This window comes from Euwallacea fornicatus, chromosome 15 (assembly GCF_040115645.1).
Source record: "Euwallacea fornicatus isolate EFF26 chromosome 15, ASM4011564v1, whole genome shotgun sequence".
Taxonomy (NCBI): domain Eukaryota; kingdom Metazoa; phylum Arthropoda; class Insecta; order Coleoptera; family Curculionidae; genus Euwallacea; species Euwallacea fornicatus.
Genome location: NC_089555.1, coordinates 317751 through 342090, shown reverse-complemented (window position 1 = coordinate 342090; position 24340 = coordinate 317751). Strand labels below are relative to the sequence as shown.

Here is a 24340-nt window from a genome sequence, read left to right as displayed (position 1 = left end):
TTCTCGATAAACCAATGAAATGAAATGACTTGGCTAATCCACAGGTGGCGTAAAATCCTTTCCGAGTGGAAATTTCATCGGAATAGCAACCAACAATAATAAACTAATCTCTAATGCAAAACCTGGAATGTCGGTTGCATCAAACTCGGCTACTCGGGGGAAATTAGGCGTATATAAGGATCATCTCAAACCGAATTAATGAAAACGCATCCGGCATAGGAAAATTGTGGGCGCGATCATTCGGAAAATCGCACTTGGAGATGCACTTTCCGTGTATTTTCAAACTTTCTCAATTTTCGTAATCGCAACGCTCTTTTTGCTATGTCTCAGGTTTATTTTACGTGTTGTTGATGAGATTGGTTTCATTGGCGTGTCCAAATTGTCTACTGATCAGTGGCAGGCGGCCCCCACTTCACGAGATATTCCAGCCGAGGAAAACACATTTTTTTCCAAACAATTACTGGTTATATTACAAAAACATAAGGCTCCACATTACATTAAATATGGCTCTCGTCTTTTATTACTAAAGCTAATTTCTCATCTTAAGCCCGCTTCTATGTTAAGTCTTAAGTCCTAGTAATTTCGTTTTCCTTAAAACCCTGACCTGAAGGGCGTCCTACACTCTACTTGTACAAATTTGATCTTAAGTCTTTGAACGAATTCTAAAATGGCAGGTGAGTTATTCAGCGTTCCTCATCATTGAAAATGTCTTCCAAAAGCTGTTTGGTGATGCTTCGATGTGGCTTTGCGGGATCCAACTTGGGGCGGCCGTATAATCGACTGTTTATCACGTATAATCTGAAATGGAGGAGCAGAAAGAATCAATTTTAATTTCAAAAGTAGGTATTAAAATCGCCTTGTATCTCAAAAACTAAGAGAGTTATTATATTTCGATTTCTGAAGATTCCGAGTTTATCAGGACAATTAATTTGGGACATTATTACACGAATCATGTTACAAATTTCTGAGATATAGCACCTAAAAGTATCAAAAGTGATACCAGTAACCAGTCCGATGTGCCCAGCCTTATTCAATATGAAAGTGCGGACCTGTGTTTTATTTTAGTCAACTCCGAACCGTATAATTACGAAGATAGCAATGTTAATGTTTCGAATTTATAACACCCTGTATATAGCTCATGCGCTCTCACTGTATGGATTTCCGAAATATTGAAGCCCGGTGTTCGATGAAGAAAAACCGATATCTCGGAAACCTGCACGTTAATCTCTGATTATTTTAAAGGGAAAGCAACTCACAACTGATTCATATATTTCAACGCTTTGCGTCTTCGAATTACATCTTTTTGACGGCTATTATAACTATAAAGAAACCACAGTACCAACTTACTTTTCGCTCAAATCGCACCTAACATTGAACCACCAATCGCACACAAAGACAAGTTGGCTAAACTGGGTTCCATTAGGGCACAAAAACGAAGTTTGCCTTCCGTCTATATCGCAATAATGCCAGCTCTGGCACCTCGTTTCTGGATCTGCGTAAAATCCTGGATACTGCTGCTCATCACAATAGAAATTCGTGTATGGTACTTTGCCCAGTACCGGGTAGTCCGTACCGGGTCGACCTAAAAAGTAATAATTAACATGATTAAATGCTACGATTACGAACTAATCAGCGATAAAGGAGAAACAGATTTAATAAGCAATATTAGCTGTTGTAATAAAGCAAAGTCTTTATTAAGGCGGGCATTCACCATTATAACCAGAAATGCAAAGAGGCCAATAAAGTGTCTCTTGATTAAATGGTGGATGCAAATGCTGGTATATAAAATACCTTGATGGTTGTATTTGGAGCAAGGTAAGAGTATCGCTGTAAGTGGCAAGAAAAAAAAACATTATTAAGGTTACTACTTTTCCTCCTTATACGATTATATAGATTTATAAGGCTAAGGTCAAAGTAATATAAAGTTAATGTCTCGCGAACTTTATACATCAGAAGGTAATTCGACATTATAACAATAGAAGATTAACTTTCCAGTCTGCTGTTATTTAGAATGCAGCATACATACCAGGAATGGATTTCCCCAATTCAAGATATTCTATAACCGAAGGGCTGAGAAATCCCGGTGGTACATAATTGGTGCTCAGATCGTTGTTTCGCGTCTCAAAGTCGTCCTCCACGTCGTTTTCTGGGTCTGAAGATGTGGCGCGAGGTCTCTTTACCCTGGATTTTTGTTCCAATCCATCTGAAATGAAGCCATGTCAAATTAACCATAACAGAACAACTACTTCTGTGTGGAAATTGTACATTTTATAGCCACACAGAACAAATAATACAATGGCAACACTTTATGTTTACGATGGCGCTTTGTTTCCGCAATTCCAGTTTCTATTATTTGCCCTAAAAAATTATAGGCATTAAAATGAAAGTACACGATGTGATTTTATGCAGTGTTAACGAATTAAATTGCGTAATTTTTCAAGAGGCAACATATGTGAATTTCAGAGCAGATCTTACGGTTACCGAAATAATTTAAATCCTCGTCATAAGTTTGTGTTACCTTGTGTTAATCTCGGAATAATGGAAAAAATAATTACGTGAGACATGCCTAATGACCGTCCGCAAGAACGTTCATTAGTGCGACTAGTCTAAGGCATTGTTCGCACATGTATGACACTAAAAAAGTTCATACTAAATTAATTTCGCAGAACAAGGTCTTTCGCTAATAACGCAAGTTTTTTTTCTATATGGAAATGTCTGTAGTTGAGTAAACGATCGCGTCAAATTGCACGATTAGTTCGGGCACCATTTTGTCAAGAAGAATTACTTCCTCTTCATTCAAATTTAAAAGGCTTATTATACACGAACAAATATTAATATCTAAGGCAGCTAAATTTCAGAACTGTTTGAGAGACACGCCTACCTATAAATCGCCCAAGTACGCAAAACACTTCGCCTAGAAGCTTTTTTTCTCATTGTTTAAAGTCATATTACAACTATTACGAGCTAAAACCCATAATTTTCGACTTAGTAATGTTGGACTTGTTGCTTTTCTAGGAAGAATTTTGTTGCTTTTGGGGTTTGGTCCACGGCATGTTGCTGAAACTGACATTTTAAGGCCGAAAAAATCTCATTTCTACAGAAATTAAAAGGTTTGGCTTAGCAATTAAGCGGATAAAATCATATATCGAGGACACGTTAATCATATATGTACGATACGCAATGAATGATGATCCGCCACTGAGGATTATATATGAAAGTAGTTGTAGGGCAATGTTATGTCCAGAATAATTTTAGATGAAATTGCCTTAAATCCAAAGGCGTGGAAACTAAAGAGCAGAAGAACACGCAGAATTAATTCCAGTTTACCAAAATAAAGATTTAAAATGATTACACGTATTGTTATAATAAATTATTATTTTTGTCATGAGAGATAGTAATCCTCTCCCACTGTCCGTTACTGGAACTACTTGAGTCAGCTTCTGTCCGAGAATTACGAGGGTCATTCAAGTAATACAGGACTATGCCATATTCATTATACACTGATATATTCTCAAATTTCTTATCTCGTCTTCTAAACACCTTCGAGTACGTTTTGCAGTGGCAATCACACCAGCACAATTTATTCAAACTAATGAAAATGCGCTATCATTTCACATTTCAATAAACGATGATTTTAGGTCCATCAAACAAAATCCTGGCGACGCTTTTGGATCAATATTACTCATTGCAACACGAAATGTTTCCGGAAATAATTTTCTTGTTCACCTCATTTTACGAGAGCTTTTGTCCATTAATAACGTTACACAATGCTTAACTTCATTCAATATTTCGGACAGCACTACTCATTTGTAGTTGGCTGCTCGTACTTTCTAAAAATTACGTTATTTAGTGGATTTTGCAGGGAAAGTTCACACCTAAACTTAACTAGACTGGAAAAACTACGTTTTATCTACGGGATCTTTAAAAGTGTGATAGCGCCTTCACCGACTGGTCAAGAAACTGTAACCAATTGTGAAAATTCTTTCGATGTGGGAAATGAGGGTTAGAAGGAGGTGGGTATTTTTTAACACTGATAGATTATATACTGCCACTATAGAGTAACTCCAATTGCGGATGTTCAAAAGTGTTATCACCCATTCACCATCTGTTCCATAAACTACGACCAACTATAAAAGTTCTTTCATATTATATTCAAAAACAGGATTAAATAGTCTAAAATGAGCATTTTTAACACTCATAAACTATATAAGGTTGTTCTCTAACAATTCCAACTGCCACAAAATCTGTATTTTAATTATAACATTAATTGTTAGTAAGTCGTTATTAGAAAGAATTTTAATTTAACAGACCAGCCAGCATCAGTTGTTTCTGACAACGCAATTAAAACACAGTACGAGATACACCCAAGATGTACTATGAGCTTTAGGTAACGTTAAAATTGTTTAATTAGATAATTAACGAAACTGCCTTCCAAGGGTCTTTTGCCAGTTTTTTGATACACGCCCATGCGAGAACAATTAACAATATAATACATCACGAGAGTGGGCAATAACAATAAATGGACAATCCTAATGCGTCTTTCAACAACCTCCGTGTGGGTTACTCGGTACAGTTTTGCAACTTGCGACGGTCATCGCCACAATTGCGACATTCTTATTTTCTTGTCAATTTTCACTCTTGTGCATAATTCCACGTAGAACCTTGGAAAATCAAAGGCAATAATTACATTATATGCAGGTCAGGAACAACTGTACACCAGGGTTGTGCAACGCAATCGTAGCGAACCCAATTCAACCCCCTGATATATTAATTAGTAAACATTGCTCGTTTCAGGACAAGGGGGCTACCGTATTAATTTAGATTTGTGTCAAAACCAATACAGATACTAATAATAGCAATAGTTGCACAATGTCGGTCGTTCGACCCACTCACGTTATAAACAATGCAAATATGTGATCGACATCGGTACAGACCGGCCGTATGTAGAGACCCTCTGTGGTATTAGATGAGCGATTAGGTGCTGCATAAATACCTGCCTATGGGCTGAGGAATGCAACTCAGATAAAATTGTTGAGCTGAAATTACCATTTTAATAAGTGTGTGCAAGGAATGTTGGCAGCGTTATAAGTGTATCGTAAAAAGGGTCGAAACTAGGCCATGAGTATATGGGATAGTTTGAATTCCTTGTGGGGAAATCTAGAGAATTTTGAGCAGCGAACGTTAAGATGGTCGGAAGAATCGTTGCTGCATAATGCCAGAGACCCGGCGCATTCACCATTCCGTCGAGAAATCCTAATAAAAAAACTCAACATTTTACATATTTCATGGGGAATCCTTTTGTAAAGAACGTTCTCACGTGCACTGGACAAAAAAACGTCATTTTTTATATTGCGGACAGAGGCATTTTCCTCGAGAGTGTCAAGATCTATGTCATATTACCCAGGGAGAATTTTAATTTGCTCTCAAACTCCGACGAACATCGCCCCTTTCAAATGACAAAAGCACACAAACAGCCCATAATTGAACCTATACTGTTTTACCGAGGGTGATCGTGGAAAAGGAGGAGGAAGAGAATGCCGTAAACTGCTAATCTGATATTCAAATTTCGATTTAAACTTGAAAGGTAGGTACCGTGTCAGAGGTCGGAGAATAACAATAAACACGTCAGTATATATTGTGTGATGATAAGTGCACGTGGGAAGCAAAACCGATTATCTCCTACTGGGTCTTTACCAATTTATTATCCGGGAAGTGATGAGGTGATTACATCACTAGAAACGACATTTCCTAAGTTTCTTTTAGCGAAATCAATGAATACCGAAATCTCACGGTTGACCTAGTAAAACCACGAAAATTGGTTGTGTAGCACTTACCTGCGATGGGCGAAGTTTTAAAATATATTAGTATTACAAGTTTTTAAGTGTTCAGCGGTTGGCCAACAGAGACGGCAAACTATCGGAAGAACTTTTTATAAAGTTTCAATAAGGTAAACCGAAGTTTAAAACTTTCGGTGTAAAGCGTCAATCTGGAACAAATTTTAATTCTGGAACGAGATTAAAGTTATTTGAAATTTGAAACATATCCGCCTCAGGTCTGAAACCTGCTACGGTGGCCTCAACTCTTTTCGTTTGCAGTGGTTGATCAGAGTTTTTCAAATTTCCAGACCGTAATTGAAGTGCATCCTGCATAGGCGTAGCCAGAAATATTTTTAAAGAGACCCTTTTAGGGGGACACGTGCAAAAAACAACCGGCCAGAACACTTGATTTTTGCACAATTTGCCTTCGTACGAGAAAGAAAAATGAAAATTTTTCAATTGGGCGAATATGAATTATGAGGGTGGAATCGGGTCACCCTCTCACCTCCTTGTTTACGCCCACGACTTCATGGACAAAATAAATCTGCATAATTTGACTTTCACATCTCCTTGTTGTTAAATTTAATTAAAAGGGGATTTTGACCGGAATTGCTTTGCTAGGCCACGTGAACGACACTCCTCTTTCTTGATGGGAAAATTTATTTATGCGCCTTAACCTATTTCCGAACGAAACTAATGGAAAATAGATTCAAAATAAATTGATGTTGCCAGTACAACGCGGCTCTTATCTCCGCTAATTTTGAATTCGTTCAGAAAAATTAGATAGAGAGAGAGCGAGAGAGAGTCATTCTATTTGCTGGTAAATGGCTGAATTGCGAAGGGGAATTGATTATATTGACGAATTACTAGAGAAGCCAGTAAAAAAACGCAAGATTTCCAGAGAATTTTCGGTTTCTAGCTGTGAAAGCGATATCACATTGCCAGACTGTTTAAAATGTTTTTTGATTTAGGGATTGTTCGTCATTTGGGTCACCACCCTGTCGAGAATGTCTCTGCTCATTTGACTCACAATTCGTTCATAAACAATTTGTTTGAATAAATTTCACTCTAAATTCGCACATTCAAGTTATACAAGTTCATATTGGCTCATAAATCCATGTACACGTAGGCCTGGAACGCTGATCTCCGATCGCGGAAATCACACCTGCGGCCAAAGTAAACACTTTAACATCGGCATTTAGTTTTTTTTTACTAGAAATTGCACGAAGCACCTTTTTATTTTTATGAATAAAACTGGGGCAGAAACCATCCTCTACGATTTTTTTACGATAGGATAATCGACCAATTATCGCATCGGTATCGGCTGATAGGTCCGCAGTCGCTGACGACGGTGGAAGCCTCGATATTTCGGGACTCCAAAGAGCAATTGCATTAAAAATACAGATCAAATTAACCGCATCCACGAGCTGTCAGCCTACACCGGACCGGTTGCTTTTCTTTTTTAATATTCCCGAGATATAGAATACTGATATTCGCGATTTTCAAAGTCCCGCAAAATTAAAAGCTCTTCAAATTTTATTCTTATGACATTAGGGCCTGAAAGAGAGCATCCGGGGGCAAGCTATAATCCACATTCGTCGATTAGGGCAGTAGAAGTTCATTGAATTACGTCAAATAGTTTTCGAGTAATGAGGATATTTTAATCATTTTGGACACCCTGTATTTGTCTGTACCTGTGTCTGCGAATAGTCTATTTAGCGATAAAATGCGAATGGCTGCAGTTGGCGGTTTAAGTCTCTTCATGATAATCCAACGAAACTTAATTATTCATGTGAATATTGATTTGAATGAGTTTAAATTTTAATTTCAGATTAAGTACATTTTGAACGCGGTTTTTTATTATAAGAATTAAGTTTTTTAGTTGATATTCGCCGAATGTCGACCCATTGTCGGCCAATTGTCGGCGCCGAGGAGGATATAATCGATATTTCAGTTAATTCCAAAGAATTATGAACATTCGTAAGTCTTCCAGCGGTTATTGATGTGTATAAGTGAAAGTCCTCAGTTGACAAATCATGTTAGCACATCTATTATGATTTAAACAAAGTTGATATTCAATGCAATTCATTTTCATAATCAAAACTTGTCCAGAGAAGAAAAACTTCTTTAGAAAGCTACATACTTTCGCGTAAGTAGTACAAGAAGTGCAGTTGCCGTAGTTATTGTTGAACCAGATAAGAAGTTTCAAGAATATATAACTTTGTAACTTTAAATAGAAATGCACGAGATCTGAAACTAAATAATATTCATGTAAAAGTTAGTGTTAAGGAACATGAGATTATCTATCAGAAACCCCATCCTTGAGGCATTTATGGCATTAATATATGCAAAGCATTGATGTTGCGAATATTATCAGTTGTTACCGCACCAGCACCAAACTAATGCGTTCGAATAGATATCTAATTACACATTTAATCAATACATAAACCATAAACGCAATAGCTTTCGTCATTATGTATATACGTACGCGTATAGGTTTCATATACCCACCAGTTTTGTAACGAAACAATAAACTTATGACATGATTTTTTTGGCTTTACCCTTTGATGCATATTTGCGGTTGGATATCATTTACCTTGACACGATATGTTTGTGGGCAACAAATACAAAGCATCCATTCTCACATAAATAAATTTATTATTACCATTTCGAAGCGTCAATCAACGCTATTGATGCAAAAGGGCTTTCTTTATGCTAAAATTTCGTGTGCAAAAATGGAAATGTGTAATATCCTTAAAACAATTTTTGGTTGGTTTATAAGGGCATTAATCTTGATAATCTGGAGAGACACATTTTGTATTTAATGGAACGAAAACGCATGAAGTCGTCTGAACAAAATGGCGAAGGATCCAGCGCAAGTTAACTGAAATCTATATCACTGAGTTCTCTTCATGATATAGTGACTGACTCTTATTCTTCTTTGTAACTGGAATTATGATGTCATTGCATAGAATACGAAAATGGATGATTCCTCCCATTAAACGTTGCCTGTAGGTGAGATGACGAAACGTTTCGCTTTAAGCGAAAAAATTAATTGTTTTCAGGCTCGCCTCACACCAAGTTGATTAATCGTGATCGATTGAGCAAATAACAATTCACATCCGCCATAAAAGATAATTATTCATTTTCTGTGCATTTAAGCATGTAAAATTTTTATTAAAATTAATGTCACACTCAACAATAAAGCTTAGTAGGCAGAAGATAGATCTCTTAACCAGTATGCACATAAAAGATCCTCCTATCTAATTGAGATATCTTGAGATTAATTATTGAAATGATATAGCAACGTGTGTGGGACCGTTGCTGATATACAAATGATGTCGCCTTCATTATTAATATCGGAGCCATCAATTTTATTAATTTTTTAACAAAGTGATCAAAAGACGCCTCTTCTGTGGAAAGCGCTAATGAAGATCTCTTAATGTAAAATCTTACGTATCACTAATAAAATTAACATGTCCAAAAACATTGGTAGAAATGTGCAGATTCATGTAAACTTGGTTAAATAGGCACAATTTGTTCTTTTGACATTCAACACAATTGAGCATCTTCGTGCTTTGAAAGGTTATTCAAGGTAGGTACCTATTCAAAATGGTAAACAATAATATTATGTTTTCTGCAATTGCTCTTTAGGTAACAATAAACCATGTCTGATGTAGATTTGGCCGTCGATTTTGCACGAACCCACTGGCAACCTTAACCCATATTTAAATCGCTTAACAAGTTTTCTGTATCAATGCAATGCGGCTTTTTCAGCACTTCCATTATGCCTAAATGACAAAAAAAAATGTATGATTTTTATAATGTCACACTATAGGCGTATCACTATGCGTTATACTGTTTAATTCATTATTCGTTTGGAACTATTTTTTGGACGTTGAATTTATCAATGCAAATGTCATTCGCCAAAATGTCAACAATAACTTACCAGAAACCAAAACGTATCCAAAAATCACCAAATGTAGTGTCCTGAAGAGCATTTTGTGTGTAGGAAAATAAATCACAGAAGAACCTACGACGTAATGTAAACAAGAAACGCAACTTTAAAGCACGTGCAGAACCTGATTTAAACTTTCACATGAAAAAAAATTAAATGTTCGCCGCCGATAATTGGAAAGTTCGGCTTAAAACGGTCAGCAGTACCTTCGCATCTTGTAAAATAGGTACTGGCACGACGTTGGAAAACAGTAACAGAAACATGAATTAATTCTTCAGAGAAGGGAGAACGCGATTCGTGATTCTTCAGTTTTTATGCTTGTGCTTGTAGACATACGCTGTAAATCCACCTTGCGGGTACCAACCAGTCCAATAAAATTAATTACTTATTGTTTTATTATTATAATATATGTAGAACGATTACGAGGAATGATGGAAGTGTCGATCTGTATGTAAATTCACATTCTGCTGGATTCCACTGTGCAGTGAACAATTTATATAAATGATCCAATATTGTTTCCCTTTCGGAATTCTTATTCAAATTAAATAGTAGATGAGAAATTGTAATTATTTAGTTACCAATCGATAATATTGATTATTCAATAATTAAAATGTAATACTCAAAATTTTTATTTACTTTTAGCAAAAAGTCAATTTTCATGTATTAGGGACAATTGTGCCAATCCTGCCACGTATCAGCAAAATTTAGTCATATAAATTGCAATTTTCATATATCTAACAATATTGTCACCTCTGCATCTTTGATTGACAGCAATATCTGACTTTGACAACACCTATCAATATCAGCTGTTTTTTATTTTTATAAATATTGTGAAAAGTGAAATTTTTCAGAAGTTGATTGCGAAAAATATTGAAGAAAAACTGTTTTGCATTATAATGGAATTCGCAATTATTGCGAGATAAAGTACCAATAACTTGGCACTCGAATAAACGGACACAATGAACCACAATTATTTCTATTTTGGAGTCGATCTGGGTGTGTTCCTAATAAAAGGCATTGATGTGAAGAGTACTGGAGGATTGGTGGTTATTTGCATCTTTGTAGGATGTCTCTCTTTCTTTTTTGAGTTTTTAAGGTAAAGATAAAATAGTATTTTAGCATTCTTCAAAATATGATAGTCGTTGAAACATATCAGGAGCCCCAAAAGTCTGTTAATTAAACTGACCTTTTTTCCTTAAAACTATCAATTTGGAGCAATCTCGGACTCTAGGGGCAAGTAAAGTATAACTGTTCAAAGTCTTATTAGTCCCTTTAATGCCCTAAAACATCAAAAAAGGAAATTGCACATATGAATCAATTGTCAAATAACTGAAATAAAATTTATTTTACTTATTAAAAAAATCTACATTATTACATTCAAACAATGTGATAAGCATAATTCATTGGTTTGCTGTTAAATGCCTTAATAGTGAATTGTTTGTGTTTCACTGTATTATCAAGACTTTGGTCAGCACGTTTAGATTATTCCATAAGTATGGTTTTATTATTATTTTCAGGTATGTGCAAACAAAGTGTAAACAAAGAGAATTGAGAATAAGGGCCAAGCAAATAAAAATGCTATGTCCAACTGAAAGTGCCACATTGCTATCTCAGACAATCACGGATAACAAAGACTCTTTGAGCATTACTCTCTATGATAGGTATTTATAGAACTATTTTACACACAAGAAACAAACAGCATGGTTTTCAATTATAGAGCTTTTCTATTTGGATCAGAAGTCTCCCTATGGATCCTTCTGCAAGTGCTTGGATATATTATTATGCTTTCAGTCATGCTCTATGATACATGGCTTCTCATCTCTGCCGTTATAGGTGGGGGTTTAGGTTATTTTATATTTGGTCAGAAATTTATGAAAATAAATCTGGAAAACTGCCACATAATCAGGGAGGCTTATTGCACTCAGATTTGTGGAGAAACTGGTGAGTTGCTATAGCAGTATTTATATCCTTAATTTTTATGTTAATTTGTAAAAAAAGCCATCATTGCTAGACCTGGGATTTCCCAGAAATATGATATCCTTTTCTGATTTCAGTTCTTCATGTTCCTAAAATGTGAACTTCCTTACATTTTTCTATGATTAATAGAAAGATTTCTTATCATTAGAGAGGTTTTTATCAATTTCATTTATTATTAATAGATACATTTAATGGGGAACCATCACAATCTACACCACCTCATGAAAGTCCTTCAACATCACATGAAGAAATTTCACAAAACTGTAGTGATGAGAATAGAGTAACCAAGACTATTACAACAGTCAATGTTCATAGGGAGTGCCATTAATTGTTTTGTTTTTAGTCCTCTCATTACATGGTACTCAAACTGATAAAGATGTTCCTATTATTATTGCAGCACTTGTTAGTAAAATTGTAAATTTCTTTGTGCAACCTTATATTTTTAAAGATAAAAGTGCCTTATATGTTAAAGGTTTAGGTAACCAAAGTTTTACTTATAGTCTATTCAGATGAACAGAAAAGATTTATAGATAACTGGTAATAATTGTTACATATCACTTGTTTTGCCAAAGTTTGGTGTTGTTTCAGATATACTTATAGGAAAAGATTATACGATTTGGTATAGGAGTTTTAAATAATATATATATTTTATGAATTTTGTAAATAAATGGTTAGTTTTCTTTTATGAATGTATAGGGTTCCCCAACACTATACCAAGGGTCGATCGATCTTTTACATAAATCAGAATGGCAATAAAAGTAGCAACTAATTTTAAAGACAGTTTTTAAAAAATTAAATTTATCGGTCACCATTCCATCAAGAAATATAATTGATATATTAGGTATAATTTTAATAATTTGTTGATGCAAAGATGTTAATAAAAACTTATAAAATTATTAAATATTTTATTAAGAAAACTCTTTGCAATTGGCCTCCCTGAACTTACAGGCATATGTTATGAAGGGTGTATATTATTTTTCAAAAATTGCGTAATACAAGGCCATGCTACACGATTTTTTTTAAGAATCACTAATCTAACATATGTTTTTACTTTCTAAATGATAAAAACGTTTCACCTAGGAATTGTTGCAACAAAAAAAAAGTTCTAAAATTAGTGATATTAGTTGGCTTTTTTAAAGAGTGATTATAGGTATACCTACTTCTTGAAAGAGCATTTAATTCTTAGAAAATATTTACATTACTGACGAATAACGACAGTCACATATTCGATATGCTATTACCTCGGTTTAAGATACTAAATCTCCAAATTGTATTTGGCTATCCGGTCAGAAATATTAGTGAAACATATTTTTGAAAATCTAATTTCGGAGCTGTCTTAATGACGGTCAACGAAAAACATATCTCCACGTGTACAAAGATAAAAGGGCGAAATTTCAAAGTCATTGCCCACTCGATACGTCTAGATTGAACGATGTGTTGAAGCAGAAAATATATTGCTAGTACCCCTATATCCAGCCAAACACATTTTTTTTATCTCAAGGAAGATTAGAATTAGTATACATATTGACTCACACACATCAGACAATATGATAAACGAGACGAGAACGCAAAATATGTAGTGTAAATAACCACATAAAGGAGCAACATTTTTTGTATTTTCCCGATTAAAACAATTAGATATAACTGGAAATCGTTTATTAAGCCAAATTTAACAATCTTAAAAAACATAGAAAGCAATAATAAGTTCATAATTTTAATTACAATCTAACTTGTTATGTATAACATAAAAATGCATTTGTATTATTTGATATTTACGAGTTCTTCTGTAAAACAGATGTAATCACGGTTTTAACTTCAGTGTACTGCTTAATTCCGTATTGACCCAATTCCCTTCCATGTCCTGAATCTTTGAATCCTAAAATCAGAGACTTTGAAACTGAGATCTAAATTTGATAATAAAAACGTACCTCCAAACGGAGCCTGGGCCGAAAACGTATTATAACAATTCACCCAAACTGTGCCGGCTTTAAGACCTTGAATCAAGTAGTTGATTTTATCAATATCTTTCGAAAATACAGCCGAGGCCAGGCCGTAATTGCTTGTGTTGGCACGAACGATGATTTCGTCTAAATCCTTGAACTTCATTAGCTGTTGTACGGGGCCGAAAATCTACCAAAAAAACAATAATTTTATGCTTATAGCTACATATATTGATTTCTTACCTCCTCCCTGGCTACAATATGATGGTCCTCTACGTCAGCAAATACAGTAGGCTGTACGAAGTACCCTTCAGTACCATGTCTTTTTCCTCCATGTACCAACTTGGCCCCTTGCGCCACTCCCTCTTTGATGAGGCTCAAAATTTTGTTGAACTGCTCCTCGTCAATCTGAGGCCCTTGTTCGGTGTCGGGGTGGAAGGGATCTCCAACTCTTCGCTTTTTTGCTCTTTCAATAGATCTTTCTACGAATTCATCATAGATGGATTCTTGTATGAAAGTCCGTGATCCAGCGCAGCACACTTGACCTAAACAAAAAAACATCACCTAAAGCACATTTGTAAATTAAAAGTTTAAGTCTACCTTGATTAAAGTAAACGGCTGAATGGGCGGCTTCTACGGCCTTTTCAATATCCACATCGCCTAAGATGATGTTGGGGCTTTTGCCTCCCAATTCTAAGGTAACACGCTTCAAATTTCCCACTCCGGAATTTTGTTGAATCAGTTTTCCTATTTCTGTGGATCCGGTAAAAGCAATTTTGTCTACCTAAATGTCGACCTTAAGCTATTATAAAATTCAAAGATTTGACTTGACATTACGTCTTGATTGCCCACTAAAGCAGCACCGGCATCTCCAAATCCAGGCACAATATTAACAACGCCAGGTGGGAAACCTGCCTCTTTACATAACTCTCCAATGTAAAGGGAGGTTAAAGGTGTTTGTTCTGCAGGTTTTAGAACCACCGTGTTACCTGATTAACAGAAGTAAATTGCTTAGAGTGAATTTTTACCAACTTTGAAAGTAGTATAATTTCCGCAAAAACCCAGAAATCAAATTAAAGAGAAATTAATTGACTGGCAAATTTCATGTTATCATTTTAACCAAATAACAATTTGCACAATTGCAATTATTTAATAGTAATTGCAGAAAAATAGACAAGCAGAACAAATTATTATAGCGAGTTAGATTACCCATTGCAAGTGCAGGAGCAAGCTTCCAGGAGGTCATTAACAAAGGAAAATTCCAAGGTGTAATTTGACCACAAATCCCTACGGGTTCATGTCTAGTATAAGCTATGTAATTGCCATCAAAAGGGAGAGTTTGGCCATGGTCTTTGTCTGCCCAACCAGCCATATAGCGGAAAGCTTTAATGGCCAATTTCAAATCCACAGGAAAAGAGTGATTAAAAGGCTTGCCATTATTTAGAGTCTCCAAGCTCTGATAGAGGTAAAAGAGAAAAAATACGTTACAGTTATCTTGCAAGTGTATATAAACAATGTCTTGTTTTTATTGATAGTTCATGCAAAACAAGAATAAATTCACCATCATTTAAAATTAAAAATAGCCTGTATTATCTTTATTTGTTCAAGCAGCTAAGGTGAGAACTCTGCCATTCTGGCAATATGTTATTATGTCAAAAACTTACAGCCAAATATGAAGCATCCCTCTCAATTAAGTCGGCCAATTTGTACAAGAGATGGCCCCTTTCTGACGCGTCCAGAGTTCTCCAGGGAGAACCAAAACGGAATGCCTCATTGGCAGCTGCCACAGCCTTATCTGCATTAAATCCTTATGAATTTGAACTATTAATGAAAATGTAGGGACTTTTACCTATATCTGCCTTTCCTCCCCTTTGTACCTCTGCAATAATTTGGCCATTTGCAGGGTTAATAGTAGGGAATGTTTGTCCTGAGGTGGATTTGTGCCACTCATTGTTAATGAAGAGCTGCATGGACAAAAGAAACATGAAGAATTTAAGGGTTCAGCAGCAAACTCTTACCCCTGAGTAAAGTACGCTAGGTGCAGGGTCTGGTTTTCCCTGGGCTGCAGTTGAAAGTTTGGCACTATGGTTAATTCCCCTTAATTTTAAAACAGCATTTTTAGAGCTGTGCAGGAACCTCATTTTGTTAATTTTAAGTAGTATTCAATAGTTCAGTTTGGAGTGTATGAAACCTTGAAATGTCTCTTCAACTAATTGAATACAAAGCACTTAGTTATGATCAAAAAATGGCTAAAAATACATTAAATTCTGTTTTTTAAACGCCGGTACAGGTGCTATCTTGAAATACTAAAAATGTAACGGCACAGCATCAAACGTTCAGCTTTCGCGTGCAAACCGAACTATCACTTATCACAGATTATTTATTGAAAGAGAGGTCGTACTCTTCTTCCTGGAAGTTGAAAGCTGAACTAACAAATAGCGCCGCAGTAAGTGCTGAATGTAGACTGACCACTGCGTTTACTACTCAGATTATTGCCGCCAGAGCCGAGTAAGTCGAGCTATTTGCGGAATATAATTTTTTTTAAGTGAACAACGCAAAAATTAAAAAATTAGTCAGATTAGAACGTCAACAAATGACGACGGCGCATGGCGTTGCAGGATCACGTATTGTTAATTTTATGAATGCCGGTAATTTTTCTCTATCGTAATAAGTATCATCACTAGATTATTTTAATATATAATGAGATTTGCTTGTTGATATTCATCGGATTCTACCTGAATTTACTACGGTTTTTAATTTAAATGAAGTCCCTTAAAGGAAATTTATTCAAAACACTAACTGTAGCCATCTGTGGATGACAACGGGAATTACTTTTTTTTAACTTGCTATCTAGGGAGCTGATCATGATTTTCAAATGTTTGGCATCATTAGTAGTTTACACATGCGTTTATGTCAATATTTGTGTTCATTCATAAAAATAATTCCAATTTCTGGGAACTCAGCGAAGTCCATGCTATAACTACAAAAAAATTATTTCATGTGTCTGAATTATGATGACCTCGTGTCACGCAAGTAACATTCGATCAGTTTATGTAAAAGTTTGTTCCTTATTGTGATTTTTCCCTTTTTTATGTAGTACTTGTTAGCATGATCTCTTCAAGTTGCTTTACACTTTTACAGGAAGCTCCTTCTCGCTACTTGTATTCTTAAGACAATTTTTCTTTATGTATCTGATCAAACTGGTGTCCGCTGTTTCCAGTGGTTAGCCAATATGTTCTATCTCAACTGGCACTAATGTCTCTATACAGCTATTGATTTTATAGAATATTTGTAGAAGACGGAAAAATTACAAAATTAATGTCACTAATTTACCCACATTAACGCAGTCTATTGTCTTAGATACCTGCCTACTTGAGGTAAATGCGTGTTCAGCTTTGTGCAGATTTCGTGTGAGATAAGGAGCTAGTTTTATAGGAATCAGTTCACCTAGTTCAGCTACGTCACTCACACCCACTTTCAGGTCCTCCTTTACCTTTTGTACAAGTTTTACTGCAAGCCTTAATGCATCTTATCTTTCAACTAATTATTACGATAATTATTCTTCACCATAATATCAAGAATTCTTTCCAATTTATTTATTAGTAACCCTCCACGTTGTGTTGTGTAACGTCACACAGCGGCATGATAAAGAACCACAGTAAAAAAGTTTACTTTATGATTGGGAACGTCATGTGCTTGATGTTTGACGTCATTGACAGTTCAGCACGTGTTTTTATGTTCGTGTTCATTTTAGAGAAATAAATTATTTTAAATTTGCAAAGTTATTTGAATATCCTTTTTTTTCAGTTTTATTAATACATTTGTAGTAGTAAATAATGCATAAAACAAGAAAATCAAAGAAATTAAATGTGGATATAAAAAAGGACAAACAGCCACCTAATCAGACTAAACACCTGGAATTAGCAGTGAGCACATACTTCCTAAAATTCTTTTCTGCGAATACATTGTACTTTACAAGCAATTTTTCTATTACATTACATCCAAATAAATATGATTTCAAAAAGTTTATTCCAACTCTACACATTCACTTTAATTTTTTAGGCAAATTCCCAGACCACAACCAAACTTAAAAAACCCTTCCATGCTGACACAATCTCCCTGAAAAAAACCGAGCAAAGAAAAGTTTTCAAGCAAACTAAAAAGATTAAAAACGCCCTGAAGGTAAATAATAAACAGTAAACCATAAAAGCAAAACTTATATTTCTTTTTATTTCAGAAAGGTACTCTTACAGTAGAAACCAATCGTAAGGAACCAAAGAAAAAATTGTCAGAATCACGGGGTTTAATCTACATTGGACACATTCCTCATGGTTTCTATGAAGAAGAAATGGCAAAATACTTTAAGCAGTTTGGTAAAGTGACCAATATGAAATTGTGCAGATCAAGGGTAAGTGGCAGAAGCAAGGGATATGGTTATGTTGAATTCCAAAACCCAGAAGTTGCCAAAATTGCTGCAGATACTATGAACAATTATATTATGTTCCAGAAGAGGATTGTTGGTAATTTATCTATTGAAACTTCTGTATAAACAATTATTGTAATTTTTTTTATAGTTGAATATGTGCCATATGAAAAAAGACCCAAGGGTCTTTTTCATGGTAAGAGCAGCACTTTGGCTCATACCTCTGTAAAAACCAGACAAGGAAAACAAAAATTTTCCAAAAACAAAGTTCAACTTAAGAAAATTGTTGAACGCAAAACAAGGAAGACCTTAAAGAAGCTGAACTCTAAAATTGAACAACTTAAGGGCTTAGGCATTAAATGCAATTTAATCCCTGTGAATGCAAGTAATGAAATTTTGAAGAAAACCAAACTTCAAGATTTGAAAATGAACCATAACTCAAAAAACAATGTATCAGATCCCGCATTAAAAAACACCACTAAGAATTGCAACACTGCATCAAAAAAAACGTCCTCAGCTGTAGTTAACCTACCTAAAACGCCCTTTGGCTTTTCAAGTAAACCTTTAAGCTCAATTGATAGTTTACTTGCTAATAACCCGGGAAAAACAGATGAAATGCCAACAAAAGGATGTACGAAAGCTAAAAAAGAACACACTGTCTTGCGAGGAGGAATCCTCAAAAAGAAAAAATCGTCTGTGAAGCTGGATAGCAGTATCATTAAGAAAATCTCTAAGGATCTAGTGCAAATGAAGGAACATCCTCTTATTAACTTTGTGTCAGGCAAAAAGAGCAAGCAAAAAAAATAAATAATAAATGTTTATAAATTAGTATTGTGTCTTATTTTATTAAATAAGTTCCATACGTTTGTGGCAGATTGTCCACTACTTTTATTTTAATTTTGTATTTAAAGACTCGCACACAAGTAGGGGTTGTTGGGCTTTTTTTTTCTTTTTTTTTAACGAGAAATATCTTCAAAAGACCCTTCCGATCTTGTTTGAAGAGGCGTGTGGGACTCGCTACCAAGATTGCTAACCCACTAAAAATCTCGTTGATCCTCAATAATCCTTTCCGTGTTGGTACTGTCCTTGAGAGATATGCCTCAAGCACGAGAAAAAACTTCGGTGTATTTTGATTTGGCATCAGCACGTAGTCATATGCCCATATCTGGCTTAAGCTCTGAAGTGAAAAGAAAATTAGTACTCCTAAGGCTTGATTTCGCCTGGAATCTGTCTGAATCGATAGCAAAGAGGGCCGCGGTGACTATAAAAAAGTTTATTATTTTTTTATTAATTATTAATTCTCTTAAAGATGTCTTCGAGTTGTGCCTATGTCCCGGTTGGTGTGGAAAAAACAGCAGGGGTATTCCTTTTTGAGACGACTACGCCTGTTGTGTTATGGGAGCCAGGTATGCAGAAATTAAAAGCAGAAATCTGTACAATGACGGGAGATGAAAACCTGTAATTGATACAGTCCCCTGACCTGTAGATGGCGCGCGGATTCAAAGTAGAAAACTGTAAAATGATGTAGAAAGAAAACTGTAATTAATACTGTCCCCTGACCTGTAGATGGCGCGCGGATTCAAAGTAGAAAACTGTAAAATGATGTAGAAAGAAAACTGTAATTAATACGGTCCCCTAACCTGTAGATGGCGTGCGGTTTGAACGTAGAAAACTGTAAAATGATGAGGGAAGAAAACTGTAATAAATACAGTCCCCTGACCTGTAGATGGCGTGCGGTTTAACGTAGAAAACTGTAAAATGATGTAGAAAGAAAACTGTAATTAATACTGTCCCCTGACCTGTAGATGGCGCGCGGATTCAAAGTAGAAAACTGTAAAATGATGTAGAAAGAAAACTGTAATTAATACGGTCCCCTAACCTGTAGATGGCGTGCGGTTTGAACGTAGAAAACTGTAAAATGATGTGGAAAGAAAACTGTAATTAATACTATCTTCTAGCCTGTAGATGACGTGAAAATTGGTGGTAGAGAGGTTTTTGGGTTAGTGGACTTGTACGCTATTCTTGGCTAAAACTAGCCGAGTATAGTATTTTTTAGACAATCCCTACTAGTGTGTAAAATTTTATTTCATACATAAGAAAAACATTATTTTCTTATTTGGGGTGAGGAGAGGGGTGTCAGTAATTTATTTATTATTAAAACATTTTAATAGATAATACCTATAAAATTTCTATAATGTACGTAAGCAGAACATTATGACAATTGACCTTCGTCATTTTAGCCAGATTTATAGATTTTTTTTACTATACGAATCATAATGGTTAGGAAGCACATTCTTTTAGTTAATAGAAATTGTCTTAATTTTCCTTAAAAGTGGGCCTTAAATGCCTGTTTTCCGCAAGTTTTGTCCTTTTCCATTTCATTCTTCGGTTCTGGAACCACACTTTAACCTGCAAATAAACTTTTTAAATTAAAATTAAGGAGTATTAAAATACTGTTCCTATACCTGTCTCTCGGTGAGATCCAAAGCTACAGCTATTTCATACCTCCGCAGTCTCGTCAAGTAGTTGGATCTGATGAATTCCTTTTCTAACTCCCGTATTTGCCTCTTGGTGAACGCAGTTCTTTCTTTTCTAGGCTTATTCTCGCTGGTTCGGTCTTTGTTATCTACAGGAAAAACATAACTGTTATAATTTCGTAAATTTTATTGAGTTTATTATAGATATGTTTTCGGTTATTGTTATGCGGTTGTGTGAACGATCCATAAAATGATGAAAAAAGGAGCGGTAGGTATAATTTATGCGCTTTCGACGCCATAAAGGTCGTATCGAATTTCTTCCCCAAGTATTTTTCTAAGGATGCCGAAAGCACATAAATTAGTTGCTTGTAAAAACAACAAATGAAGGAATTTGAAATTTTCGGAAACAGATGTTTCTCACACTTGAAAATGTCGCATGCAAAGGAGGTTGAGATGCACCGTAATGAATGTGTTGATCAAAATCCAATAACCTGTAGAAAGTTTAAAATAAATGTGTGACCAGGTATTGTTGGGCGATGTCTGGTTGGTCCAGTTATTTTACCTAATCGTTTCAATGTCGCAACTTATTTGTTTTTCTTATAAAATACGCTACCTGAGCTTCTGGAAGATTTGCTTTTGCAATTACGCCTCGAAATGTATTTATGCACGATGGCGCGCCTCCGCATTTTAATATGGATGTTCAAGAATATTTAAACCAATAGTTTCCAAATCTAAGTCGTGGAAATAACAACCCTCTGCACTGGCCACCGCGATCACCAGATTTAAATATATGTGACTTTTTTCTATGGATAGCTTTATTTGAGCTTTGCATGAAAAAAATTTGATAAAGCGACATTGTTTGATTTCTTATTCCCAAAAATCTCTTAAACTTCAACATTCACAGCTTTAAACGTGACCTGTTATTATACTCGGCTTCCCAAAAAATTACTAGCCAACAGTGCCTTGACACAAACTTTAATTACCACGAGCATACAGAAGGGCTTATTTTTCGATTATCAATCACCAATTTCATGTTCGCTCTATGTATCCCAAGTACCCTGTATGGAGTCGTAGTAAATCGCAGCCTGTGGGTTTGAATTTACATCCCATGTAGAGGTAACAGGTAACAAAATCTGACGAATTATTCATTATGATAATTATAGCACCTTCTGAGATCACGGGGCCGCACGTCTATGAATACTGAAGCAATGAAAACTGAACAAACAAAAAATGTAACCTTGTAGGTTGTCACACAGATTTGAACACCCCGTGTCTTGATAACGGAGCGTTTTCGACCCTATATTCAATGACCTTTTTGTCGTGTATAGTTTCTAGTTTGGATCTTTGCATGTGTGTTATATGTACGAATCGTACGCATCAAATAAATTCAAGGTCAACAGAAAAATATGATCAGTGGCGTCTCAAAAATATTATGTTTTTGGATTGAAATAAAAAAAGCTGGTGTAACAAAGGTAAGTCAAAAAAATCAGGAGATGAAGAACTATTAATTAATGAACCGAACTTCAGAAAAATAAAATCAAAATTGAGGAAACTGTTTATAATTAAACGAAATATCGTGAAATTCTTAACATACAGAGTGTTCCAAAACCGATATGTTATCACTGCTATCTTTTAAACGGCTGGAGTCATGTGGTCGGTTAAATTAGAAAAAAAATCCAAATTTTATACTCTTTTAAGATCTGAAAACAATGTTGCCACATTATTTTTAGTTTTCAAGTTATTACAGGAAAACAAAAATTTATCCAAATATACTTTTCTAAATAAATCGCAAACTAAAAGTTTTAATAATATTTTATAATTTAATAATAGATGTAAGCAATTATTGATACTTATTGGAATGTTATTTTTCCGCTTTTCATAATTTACTTCAATTTCAATTCTGAATTAAAAGTCTATTATTACTAATTTATTATTGATTACCTTCTAGTCCGATTGATAATTTATTTCTTTTCGTGACATTTTTGAGCAACATAATAATTCTATTTTTTATTTAGAGCTCCAGGACCGGTTTAGATTATTGAGAAAAAAATGAATTTACTACTAAACTAAAACGTCAAAAAATTGTACATATTATACATAATTATAGAGATTACTTAAAATTTTTAAAAGTTTGGCAATAAATATACAGGTTCGTATTTAAAAATCTCAAGTCTTCATTGTGTTAAAAACCAACCAATATTTAAAGCTTACAAATTTACTGGTTTCTGGACATTAGAAAATTAATTTTTTCTTTTTTCAAATACCCTACTGAAAAACTTTTAGTTTTTCCCTTTATTTGGAAAATTATATATGTCAAATTTTAGTTCTTCCATAATAATTTGGAAACTAAAAATCGTTTGGCAACATTGCTTTCAGTTTTAAAAAAAGTATTATATTTGACACATTTTTTCTTATTTAACCGAGCCTGTATCTTTTACCGTTTAAGAGATAGCAACGATAGCACTTCGGATTTGGAGTCCTCTGCATACGTATTGCCACGCCTCTGATTGTGCCAGGATTGTAACAAATGACCAACACCAAGACGTACGTTCATACCACCATCTTTATTTAACCCGAATAGATTCCTGTAATCAATTTTGACACGTTCGATATTTCGGCGCAAAATACGCTGATAAATTATTGCGTATTAATTTTGGAACACTCTGTACAATAGAATACAAACTTCGTGATTTGACTCCTTTGGGGGAAATCAGTACGCCTCTAAATCTTGCGAAAATAGACAATTGTTGGATTAAGGAAAATAGAGAAAGCCTGAACGATTCTTGAAATAAGGCAGTAATGTATCTTGCTACGTTAAAAAATGCTAAAAATTAGGTGGTTTAGCATAAACATCGCTGAGTAACTTTGTTGAAAGGCAGAGGAAAATGCGCTTATGACTTCCGCAGTAACACACTTCTCAGTTTGGCCAAAACGACAGTAGCGTAGCTGAACGTTGGAACAGCATAAAAAATTATTCATTGGGTTTTATTACAAATTTTACGAGCAGCGCGCTCATGGCTTCTAGAGAATTGCGGGTGTCGTTTTTACGAAAAGCACTTTTGGAGTAACTACATAACAATAACCGTGACACACGTGCAGTTCTACTCTCCACTATCCTTTTTTTGGGGGGAGCATAAATATCCATTGTCCACCCCTTGACCAGAATATCCCAAAGCCTTTCAATGCTTGAACACTTTCTCCTTGCGTGACAAACGCCTATTATTTACCCTTCGTTGACATTAATTTTATTTTTAGTGGAAAAGATTGCAGAAGGCACTCTGGGTGTGCTTGCACTATTCATAAATTAAACCACCTAACAATAAAGGATTTAATGGCCCCGTAAACATTATGCAGTAGGATCCAGAATATCGAGGTAAATGGGTCAGATATGCCGTTTCAAGCTTAATCATGAGGGATTAAGTTGCTTACAAGCCACGCCCACTCCCTTTGGGTGGTCCCTGAGGACTGAACTTTGTTCAATTCTTACCACATATCGCAGCATCCTCGTCGAGGATATGTGCAGAAACTGCCTTTTCAACTTCACAATTTAGCTGGACCACCCCGTCGCTGTTGCACCAACAGTGTTCCTGCACGTTCCAGTAACTTTGGCAACTGTAAAAATCTCCAGACTGAAGGTAGACATACTCGTTCGCCGAATAAGGTTCGTAGTCTGCACGGTGTTGGTGGCCGTTTTGCTCGCAAAGGGGAGAGTCAAGTTCCATCTTGATTTCGTAAGAGAACAGGCTCAT

At 35.2% G+C, this 24340-nt stretch overlaps 5 protein-coding genes across 5 annotated transcripts; 2 read left to right on the top strand and 3 right to left on the bottom strand.

Moving 5' to 3' along the window:
• Positions 1-437: 437 nt before the first annotated feature.
• Positions 438-10039, bottom strand: LOC136343554 (uncharacterized). The gene is made up of 4 exons (XM_066290338.1): positions 9766-10039; positions 2027-2203; positions 1348-1582; positions 438-798 (listed from the first exon to the last, which is right to left on the bottom strand). Exons 1-4 carry the CDS (start codon positions 9815-9817, stop codon positions 684-686), a joined length of 579 nt encoding a protein of 192 aa, XP_066146435.1. The 5' UTR covers positions 9818-10039; the 3' UTR covers positions 438-683.
• Positions 10040-10575: 536 nt separating this feature from the next.
• LOC136343575 (protein SLC31A2-like) lies at positions 10576-12419 on the top strand. The gene is made up of 4 exons (XM_066290375.1): positions 10576-10870; positions 11292-11435; positions 11492-11715; positions 11934-12419. Exons 1-4 carry the CDS (start codon positions 10734-10736, stop codon positions 12077-12079), a joined length of 651 nt encoding a protein of 216 aa, XP_066146472.1. The 5' UTR covers positions 10576-10733; the 3' UTR covers positions 12080-12419.
• Positions 12420-13392: 973 nt separating this feature from the next.
• Aldh (Aldehyde dehydrogenase) lies at positions 13393-16295 on the bottom strand. Its single transcript, XM_066290595.1, has 9 exons — positions 15710-16295; positions 15541-15655; positions 15356-15486; positions 14901-15147; positions 14529-14680; positions 14292-14475; positions 13935-14236; positions 13680-13881; positions 13393-13627 (listed from the first exon to the last, which is right to left on the bottom strand). Exons 1-9 carry the CDS (start codon positions 15830-15832, stop codon positions 13524-13526), a joined length of 1560 nt encoding a protein of 519 aa, XP_066146692.1. The 5' UTR covers positions 15833-16295; the 3' UTR covers positions 13393-13523.
• Positions 16296-17096: 801 nt separating this feature from the next.
• LOC136343703 (uncharacterized) lies at positions 17097-18942 on the top strand. Its single transcript, XM_066290596.1, has 4 exons — positions 17097-17617; positions 17754-17873; positions 17929-18211; positions 18266-18942. The coding sequence occupies exons 1-4, from the start codon at positions 17528-17530 to the stop codon at positions 18919-18921; spliced, it is 1149 nt and encodes a 382-aa protein (XP_066146693.1). The 5' UTR covers positions 17097-17527; the 3' UTR covers positions 18922-18942.
• Positions 18943-20284: 1342 nt separating this feature from the next.
• On the bottom strand, positions 20285-24340 carry LOC136343593 (homeobox protein MOX-2-like). The gene is made up of 3 exons (XM_066290406.1): positions 24079-24340; positions 20580-20740; positions 20285-20523 (listed from the first exon to the last, which is right to left on the bottom strand). The coding sequence occupies exons 1-3, from the start codon at positions 24338-24340 to the stop codon at positions 20431-20433; spliced, it is 516 nt and encodes a 171-aa protein (XP_066146503.1). The 3' UTR covers positions 20285-20430.